Source organism: Salarias fasciatus, chromosome 14, assembly GCF_902148845.1.
Source record: "Salarias fasciatus chromosome 14, fSalaFa1.1, whole genome shotgun sequence".
Lineage (NCBI taxonomy): Eukaryota > Metazoa > Chordata > Actinopteri > Blenniiformes > Blenniidae > Salarias > Salarias fasciatus.
In genome coordinates this window covers 13600543-13608919 of record NC_043758.1, presented here as the reverse complement: position 1 = coordinate 13608919, position 8377 = coordinate 13600543, and the positions used below count along the sequence as shown (strand labels likewise).

The window sequence follows — 8377 nt, the reverse complement described above, 5'->3', positions numbered from 1 at the left end:
GGGTGATTCTATGTTATAAACTGATTGAGAAGGATTCTGTCTAGAGCGTCTTCTATTTTTTTCAATTGTCATCAGAAAGTTGTTCATTTGTTCGTTCGTTTTATTTTAGTTTGAACACAGTAAAAACAAAATAATGAGAACAGTGCTATAGGAGTATGGATTGAGTTGTCAAAAAGTGAGAAGGATCTCCTGAACTGTGGACATATTTTCAGGGAAAACATCACATTCAGATTGGATTTAGCAGGAGCTTCAGGCAGGGGAAGTTCTGAATGGAGCAGGCCATAAAATGATGTGTGGCTGCAGGATAGGTTTTGCAATTGTGAAGCAATCTTGATCACAATATCACAGGGTTTTCTTGCCTGGAGACACCTGTGTGACCTGTCAATCAGAACAGCTTTATTATTATTTATTTATGTTCAGAATATCTTTCAAGACAGTGGCTGGAGTGGCAGAACCAGGGTTCTCCGGGACATTAACTGGATTTTGGAGCGCCTCCTCCTCGCCTCCATGTAAGACAGTTTTTACAGCTGGTTGGTTAAATCCATCTCTAGCTTGTATATTTCAGCCTGTAGAGAAGTCATGTCATCTGCGTGCGAAGGTGGACCCCGCTCCATTTTGCATATTGTTGCCTTCATGGTTTCCTCGGAGTGGATTGCAGCCATATTACTTCCGTTTTCCCTGATTGTAGTTTGGTTTTGACAGCTTCAGTCTCCTCAGTCATCTTTACTCAACCTTTGCTGAGCCCACAGGGTAAAGGTTAAATCATTTATCAGTGAGGTGAGAATTTCGGTTTTCAGGTCCGCCATCATCAGCCAGACTAAACTGATATATTGAAAATAACAAATGTGAAACACAACATTATTGCTGCACTCAAGAGGAATTAAAAACTCAGACACTTCTGTTCTGGATACTTCTTTATTCATGTGTTCATGTGTAATAAATAAATAAATAAATAAATAAAACATTTCTGGAAGAACATTAACATACACATGAAGACATCTGATTATACTGTGCCGATTACATCGGTATCAAATGTGCATTGCACAAGTTTAAATGATTTCAAAAATGTTTGTGTTGCTGAAGAAATGTTGCAAAATTTTGACGATCCTGGCAGTGTCACTTCAAATAAATAAAACTTATTATAAAATAGTGAAAAACATCAGTAAACTGATCATTTAATAAAGTGATTCAGAATGTCTGATACAAAAAAAAAGCACAGGTTTTGTGCTCACTGCATTCAGAAAATACATGAAAAGAGCAGCATGAATCCTTTTCATCTCAAATGTGAAGTTCTGCTGCTGCTCCTAACAGCTTGTGAATGTTTTCTCAAAACCAACGTGATAATCCAAGATTTCTCCCAGAATCCTTGTTGTTGATCATCATCATCCAAACACATTCCGTCCTCATTGCAATTCCTCAAAAAAACGTTACTGCACAGATTGAAGGAAATCTCTGTGTAAGCGTCATCCTGCGACCTCAACGGTCCTTCAACTGGGCCTTTCGCTGACTGACGGTCAGAAACATTCGCATGGCATGTCAACACACCCCAAAGAAGTCGTCCCTCAGCTGCCACAGCCAAACATCTGTTTCATCGCAGTGACACTGAGGCCTTTGGACCTCATTTTAACTTTAATGTCTTCCTGAGTCTGTTTCAGCGGCGTCTTCATGAGGTAGACGATTCTCCTGAAGCCCTCCTCCAGACCCATCCCCGTGGTGGCCGAACAGGGCTGGACGAACCAGCCTCTGCTGTCACACAGTCTCATCAAATCCAGCTTCACACAGAGTTCTTCTGGGTTTAAAGCCCCCGGCAGATCCTGCTTGTTGGCAAGGACCACCAGAGGAACTCCTTTCAGACTCTCGTACCTCAGGACCTGAAACACAGAGGAAGGTTTCATTATTACAAAGCAAAAAGGACTTCTGACAACAATCAGTTAGCTTGCTGTGTTTAAATGAACATTGATATGCTGAGTTTCCAGATGCATCTAAAAACTGAGAAATTAATGGAAACATTTTATGTTTCCCATAATCCAATTAAAATGATAAACTTCCGTATATTTCACATGTAGTATATATGGAGGGAGATATTCCAAATCCTTGTTATAAAAAAATGAAGATAATTAAGTGCTGTTTAAACAACCAATGAACCGTTTCAGTTAAATATGTAACAATTACTCTCTCTCTCTCTCTCTCTCTCTCTCTCTCTCTCTCTCTCTCTCTCTCTCTCTCTCTCTCTCTCTCTTTTAAACCTTATTTCTAGAAAGATCTGGAAATATATCCTCTCTGATTTCATTGATCATGAAATATAAATGGAAACCAGCAAGTATAACTTCATGATGATTTCTGATTTGAGTTTGATTCTACTTTTTCTGTTTGGCTCATTTACCAGAGACTGACAAACATTTCTAAGTTGTTGCTCTTTTGTTTGATTAATGTGAGTGAATGAGTCTGAAATAGGGTTTTTTTTTTTGACATCAGTATTCTGGAGTGCTGCTCAGAGGTTTAATGGTTGTTACTCTCGCCTTGGGAGAGTATTTCCTGTCCGTCATGGTTGGACTCAGGGTTTTTTCTTTCCCGGTCAGAAGCATAGTTTTGCACCCCTCCTCTGAATTACCTGTATGTGTGATTGTTTCTCTGCATTTGCCCTGACTGGTGACCTGTTAGGCTGCATCCTGCCTTTGTCTCTTACCGTATAAGCTGGGAACAGATCCAGCCTGAACTGGATAAAGGGGTAAAGAAGATTGTTTTAGTCGATCGATATTCTCAATGTTCTTTTTTTTTGTTTTGTTTTTTCGTCCTGGCCTTGAGACATGTTTGAGAAAGCATCTTTTTTTTTTTTTTATAGTATATAGTATTTTATAGTGAGAATTATATGAATATATCAAAACAGCTTTACAACTTGTTACTTTTTCAGATAAATATCTCTTTTAAAAGTAATTTTCATGCCAAAAATTGTTGACTGATTTTATTTCAGAGTGAAAAAATATCCAGCTTTGAGCAATGAAGTTTCTGAGGTCATTTTTTAAACACAAAAATATAAGATACTGTACAAGATTACTCTTTTCTCAACTTCTTTTCAAAAAAAGTTATTCATGAGCAAAAGCCTTCAGCTGCATCTCTGTAGTATTTTGAACCAAAGTGGATTGAAAACGGTCTGCAATAGCTCCAAATGTAAGGCAATGTTTTCATTGAGGATGAAGACGGCCACAGATGACCTTTATGTGGATGAATCCACAACCTGCCTATACGTTCTGAATACAGGATGCTGAAGTATTAATAGAGATGAAGTGTCTTTCGAGTTACCCGGCTGAGTTCCTTGCGTGCCTCATCCAGCCTCTTCTGGTCGCAGCTGTCCACCACGAACACCAGCCCAGCCGTGTCCGAGTAGTGATGCTTCCAGTGGGGCCTCATCTTCCTCTGGCCCCCCACGTCCCACACCGTGAGCCCGGGGCTGCTCCTGTCCGTGTCCAGCGTCTCCACGTTGAAGCCCACGGTGGGCACCGTCACCACGCTCTCGTTGTACTTGAGTTTATAGAGCAGGGTGGTCTTTCCAGAGCCGTCCAGGCCCAGCATCAGCACCTGGGCTTGTTTCTGAGGCTTGGATCCGCGCGTGCCCATGTCCTATAGCGAGCACAGCTATCCCTCTTCTCGTGTAAACTTTTGCAGTCTGCACCCAGCTGCTGTTGGAGAGCTTTGAGAGCTTAGTGTGTCTGGTCGCTTATGAAGACCAAGTGATCCCTCCCCTCTGTTGTGACAGGATTCCTCCAGTCTCTGCGCAGCTTTCAGGAAGGCTATTTATACCCCGAGTGACGATGCAACTCAGAGGGGAAGCATGCTGGTCTCCGGTTACCGCTGCACAGTCCCTGGACTCACATCACACCTGGCTCAGATCGTCACGCTGCCCCGCAGCCAGGACGTCCCGACGGCGAGCTTCAGTTTCTTTTTGACCGGACGTCCACAGCAGTGACGCTTCAGGCATTTTTTTGGGTGTCCTGGTTGATAGATGATTACCGTAGTGTGGTGTTATCGGTACATTGAAGCTACGGCTGCTGTGAGAGCAACTTCCTGAAATCTGCCTACATAAATTATTCTGGGAATGTGTCAGTCAGAGAATGACTGAACGAACGAAATCCTCCATCCATCCAACATGTGTGTACCCTGCATGTTTTAATCTGTAACAACAAGTTCAACAGGGAAGCTGTTCTGTTAATGAGGTTATTAAAGATTATAGAAAACATTGACAATCCATGGAGGGGTAAAATGATGTGGTTTGAATCAACACACGAGGAATTGCTGAGATAGGACACACAGCACATACTGTGGTGTGAAAAGGGCACTATAAGGATGAGGAGGTAGTAAAATAACCACATAATTCTGAATGAATAATTCATAAATTTCCAGTGGAAATTCCATCAGATTATGTCAAGGTGACTGTCCATCAGCTGAAGATCATTTTACAGTTTGGCTATGCAGCAATCAAAATGGCCCGGAACATGAAAGCAGGAGAGATGGTGTTCACTCTACTGGCTCTTTAGTCAAGGGGTTTATAGTTGATGTGAATATTTTTTGCTACTTTAAGTACTGGTATGTTTTTTTCACTTTTTTTTTTTTTCGTTTTTTCTTCACAAACACAACATGTGTAGTTAAAGAATGTAGAACAGACAAAGGAAGATGAGAAGGAGTCACAGAAAAAAAAAGTAATATCCTGTTGGGAGCTACATCCTTGTTCTTTCTTCCTGATCTTGATAGGCGATTGTATCTTTAAACTTATTACAGCCAATTTGATTTTGTAGGCGTCCATTCAAGACATTTGATGTCATCGTGAATGAAAAAGAACATTTCAATGACTTCGTACTGTTTTGAAAGTGTAATCACTGGTAGTTCAGATTCTGATCGCCTTCACATCATGGATATTATATGATCTATTGAGTGTGACGTTATGGACATACAGGGTGTGCAGAATTATTAGGCAAGTTGGATTTTTGAGGGTTAATGTTATTATTGAACAACAACTATGTTCTCAATGGACACAAATATCAAAGCTGAATATTTTTGGAAGTTGGAGTGTGGCTTTTTTAGTTTCAGTATCTTAGGAGGATATCTGTGTGTATGTGTGCAGGTGACTATTACTGTGCATCATTATGATGAAACTTCACAAAAAAACAAATACATACCCATTTCACTTATTTATTTTCACCAGGGAAACCAATTTAATAACTTAAAATTTACAAATATACCTTTTTGCCATTCAAAACAAAACAAACAAATCCGTGACCAATATAGCCACCTTTCTTTATGATGACACTCAAAAGCCTGCCATCCATAGATTCTGTCAGAGTCTTGATCTGTTCACGATCAACATTGCAATCAGCAGAAACCTCCCAGACACTGTTCAGAGAGGTGTACCGTTTTCCCTCCCTGTAGATCTCACATTTGATGAGGGACCACAGGTTCTCTGTGGGGTTCATATCAGGTGAACTCTTTATTTCTTCTTCTTTCAGACCTTTCCTGGCCAGCCACGCAGTGGAGTACTTGGATGTGTGTGATGGAGCATTGTCCTGCATGAAAATCCTGTTTTTCTTGAACGATGCCGACTTCGTCCTGCACCACTGCTTGAAGAAGGTGTCTTCCAGAAACAGGCAGTAGGACTGGGAGTTGAGCTCGACTCCATCCTCAACCCGAAAAGGTCCCACAAGCTCATCTTTGACGATACCAGCCCGTACCAGTACCCCTCCTCCACCTTGCAGGCGTCTGAGTTGGAGTGGAGCTCTCAGCCACAGTCCCATCCATCTGGACCATCAAGACTCGCTCTCATTTCATCAGTCCATAAAGCCTCAGAAAAATCAGTCTTATGATATTTCTTGGCCCAGTCTTGACGTTTTATCTTGTGTGTCTTGTTCGGTGGTGGTCGTTTTCCAGCCTCCCTTACCTCGGCCATGTCCCTGAATATTGCACACCTTGTGCTTTTTGGCACTCCAGTGATGTTGCAGCTCTGAAATATGGCAAAACTGGTGGAAAATGGCATCTTGGCAGCTTCACGCTTGATTTTCCTCAGTCCATGGGCAGTTATTTTGCACCTTGTTTGCTCAACACGCTTCTTGCGACCCTGTTGAGTATTTTGAATGAAACGCTTGATTGTTTGATGATCACGCCTCAAAAGCTTGGCGATTTTAAGAGTGCTGCATCCCTCTGCAAGACATCTCACTATTATTGACTTTTCAGAGTCTGTCAAATCTCTCTTCTGACCTATTTTGCCAAAGGAAAGGAAATTGCCTATTATGCACACCTGATATAGGGTGTTGATGTCATTAGACACACCTCTTCTCATTACAGAGATGCATATCACCTGATATGATTAATTGGTAGCAGGCTTTCAAGCCTATACCGCTTGGAGTGGGACAACATGCATAAAAGAATGATGTGTTCAAAATACTCATTTGCCTAGTAATTCTGCACACCCTGTAAGTCATGTATGTATCACAATGACTGTAGCAAATAATATATGTTACTTAATTATAAATGTCTGCTTTTGTAGTTTAGTTTCCTTTCACCAAGCAGGTGCCGCTACGTGACTAAAATCAAACTTTTAAAAGGTTAATGGGGCGTTATCTGATTTAGAGTTGTTGTATTTAATCTATTTGCATAGGAAAAGTAAAAAATTATGGCAATCTTTGAAACAAAAGAGCTTGTTTCTGATATATTCGGTGGAAACTTTAAGATGGAAGTTTGAGCTTTCAGTGCATGATAAATAAATAATAGGTATCCAGACTGCATCTGTGCTTAATGGTCCTAAAATAGGCAGCTCTGAGGGAATAACTATTACATTTGGAAACTCTCAATAGACTTTATTGATATGGATGATGTTTACCGGAAGTGAAGTCTCAAAGTGCTTTATGTGACCTGTCACACACACTCTCACACACCAGTGAGGACGGCTCCAGTGCAGAGTGGCTGTTATCAGTTAGGAAAAACTCGGGGTTCAGTATCTTGCTCAAGGGCACTTTGACACATAAAAGCGAGACCTTCTCTGCTCCACAGAGTTTCATCCTTCTCTTCACTCCCAGTAGAATCACACGTCACATATCAATCACCTCAAGTGTCAGGCTTCTCCCTGCTCCTTCCTGCTGAATATCTGACTGCGGTAGTTTACGAGCTTCACCTTCTTCTCACACAAGTCTGCAAACTCTGGTGTCTGATATCATCTAACTTCTATATTTGCTTGTGTTTAAGCAAACTTTCTCTTTTTCACTATTCTCTAAACTCAACCAGAGGAAGCAGAAGCAGCAGCTCCGAGTCTGGATCTGCTGGAAAAGGGGAGTTTTTTTTCTTTCTCTCACTGCTTATCAACATTCTTCCATGATGATGCTGTAATTCACAAAATATAAATAAAACTGAAAAAGTGTGGCTCAACAACCTTCGGAAACCGAGACTTCCACCACTGATGTCCAATAAAAGAACAGACAAAAATGTCATTATCATTTATCATTTTAATGTTACCTTTGTGATTTACATTTTAAAATCTTCATCATTTTTTTTTTTACAGTTTAATAAAGTCAACAAAAACAAGTACAAATGCCACATAAACATTCTGTAACATACATTATCGATTAAGAATCTCAACTTAAAAAGCACAAACAGTTTAATCTGCTATATTTCTCTGAAGTGAAACAATTCAGGAACAGGCGCATTGCTTTATTAAACAATGGAGGCGTGATACTAACATCAGGACTGTATGTACATTCATCTTACAGGTTCATGTCTCGTGGAGACATTTTTTTTTTCTCAAACAATGCTATCCTACGATTGAATTAACAAGGTATGACACCGAGGTCGTGCATTGTGCATGGCATGGTCGACTGCATCACATCAAAAGACCGAGAGCAAGTTCCGGCAGCAGATCTTCAGAACAGGAAATAAACGGCTTAAAAAAATAAGGCAATAATAACTCGTCTCATTCAAAGGCCTGTTACAGTTTCAGATACAGCTCAGAAAAACCAAACGGTACGCGGAGTCCTGGATTAAGATGAAGGGTTTCTGTCTCGGTGAGGACGATGTTAAAAGATGAGGATATAACTGTTGGTTGTCAGTGCCGGTTATTTCATATCTTAACTGAATATTAAAAAAAAAAAGAAATCATAATGTAAGAAAAGTCAGAAAAAGGAATCGCAAACAAGTTTTACAAGGGTAGTAAAAAAAAACACATAAATGCCTCAATTCAAGCTGTTAATTCAGTTATCTGATATGTTAACTCAAATTTTACTTTATTCTCACAAGTTTAGATCAACAGTCAGGGTTACAATGTGCGACAGACTTCTTGAGCTCATTATTAGCAGTTAGTCAGGCTGAGACTTTACATCTTCGCTCTATTAATATGAGGAAG

At 40.3% G+C, this 8377-nt stretch overlaps 1 protein-coding gene across 1 annotated transcript; it reads right to left on the bottom strand.

The window, feature by feature from the left end:
- Positions 1–1086: 1086 nt before the first annotated feature.
- LOC115400289 (ADP-ribosylation factor-like protein 14) lies at positions 1087–3656 on the bottom strand. The gene is made up of 2 exons (XM_030108071.1): positions 3301–3656; positions 1087–1871 (listed from the first exon to the last, which is right to left on the bottom strand). Exons 1-2 carry the CDS (start codon positions 3613–3615, stop codon positions 1563–1565), a joined length of 624 nt encoding a protein of 207 aa, XP_029963931.1. The 5' UTR covers positions 3616–3656; the 3' UTR covers positions 1087–1562.
- Positions 3657–8377: the final 4721 nt, after the last annotated feature.